Source organism: Cryptomeria japonica, chromosome 11 (genome assembly GCF_030272615.1).
Source record: "Cryptomeria japonica chromosome 11, Sugi_1.0, whole genome shotgun sequence".
Classification (NCBI taxonomy): Eukaryota; Viridiplantae; Streptophyta; class Pinopsida; order Cupressales; family Cupressaceae; genus Cryptomeria; species Cryptomeria japonica.
The window spans coordinates 532,036,296-532,037,807 of NC_081415.1; the positions used below are offsets into that span (position 1 = coordinate 532,036,296).

Below are 1,512 nucleotides of genomic sequence, written 5' to 3' on the forward strand. Positions count from 1 at the left end.
TTTGTTCTTTGAAAGTCCAACGACTACAGGGATGGCTATGGCTTGTAATTGTTGTTCTCTTAGATTTGAATTAGTGTCCGGAGAAGTTGAGGGAAACCTGGTCAGTTTGCAAGGATCAGGTGAAGTGAAGACAATATGTTTGGAAACCAAATCCATCAAGAAAAGAATGATCTCATCCTAACAAATCTCTAGATCACGTACAATATGACAAAAGCCTTGGAAAGTAGGTAAGCCGATTATCTAGGTTATCATATCAGGCTTATCATATCCTATATATACTTATGCATTATAACTATACAAATTCATATCAATTCAATTCATTTCTCCTGCTCCCGTATTAGTGAATTCTGTTCGTTAGAAGAATTTGGAATTTGAAGAAGAGAATGGCACCGAGGACTAAAGAGTTCCTTTCTCTGATGCTTCTCATTGTGTGGGGAAGTTATGTGAGTGCGGGTAGAAAATTATTAACCGATAGCCCAAAAGTAGAAGAGGAAGGGTCTTCAAGTCCAAAGACTATCACCTTCTTTATGCACCACATAACGGGAGGACCCAACCCAACTGCCAATCCTGGACTTGGACTTGGAGGATTTCCCATTGGCAGTGGTAATGCCATCTCTGGCCTGCCAAACCAGCTTGGAAATAACATCAACTTCAATGGCATTGGGAATAAGGTTGGGAATGGGAATGGTCCTCTCCCGTTAACCATTCCAAGCGGAGCCATCAACAATTCTCCTTTCTTTGGCCAGCTGCCCATCTCTTCCACCAACGGAGTAGTGCAGGGCATAGGTTCGCTCATTCCTGCCCTTGGCTTTAATGCACCTGGGTTGGGCCTTCAGAACTCTTTTCCCAACACAAATATCATTAATGGCGGTCTAAATCCTCAGAATTCTCTTGGAGGGGTCTCGGGTATTCCGCTGACTAATGTGGTTGTGATTGAGGACACCCTGACAGAAGGGCCTGATCTACACTCCTCTGATGTGCTTGGACAGGCGGAGGGATATTATTATCACTTGCCCAACCCAGCTGAAGAGGAAGATCCCAATACATTGTTGCTCGCTTTTACTGCCAAATTTGAAGGTTCTGAATACGAAGGCAGCAGCATTGAATTCTCAGGCAAAGACAACATTGCGTTGCCACACAGGGAGATCGAAGTAGTGGGAGGGAGCGGGGTGTTCCACGACGCTCAAGGTCATGCTCTCATAGAGACAGTTTCCCAAACAGTCGATGTGACAGTGCTTAAATTCACCGTCACTCTTAGCTATTAATAAAACCTCTTCTCCCATGTATCCCCTTCTTCCCATGCTTTTTCTTCTCCACTGGATTTATCATTTTCCAATTTAGTTGTTATTTGAATAGGAGTACATCTTATATGTGCTGTGTGCAATTCAGTCTTCCAAACTCAAAAAAAAAATCTTTATTTGCTGCTTAGGAATTTAATTTGATCTTGTTTCTGGCATATGTACTTAACCCGATCCAACAAAGCGCACATTTGAAATAATTTCTTATAAATGA

The 1,512-nt window shown here is 42.4% G+C and overlaps 1 protein-coding gene across 1 annotated transcript; it reads left to right on the top strand.

Moving 5' to 3' along the window:
- Positions 1 to 383: 383 nt before the first annotated feature.
- Positions 384 to 1,265, top strand: LOC131066426 (dirigent protein 10-like). The gene has a single exon (XM_058001181.2). It carries the CDS (start codon positions 384 to 386, stop codon positions 1,263 to 1,265), a length of 882 nt encoding a protein of 293 aa, XP_057857164.2.
- The last annotated feature ends 247 nt before the right edge of the window (positions 1,266 to 1,512 follow it).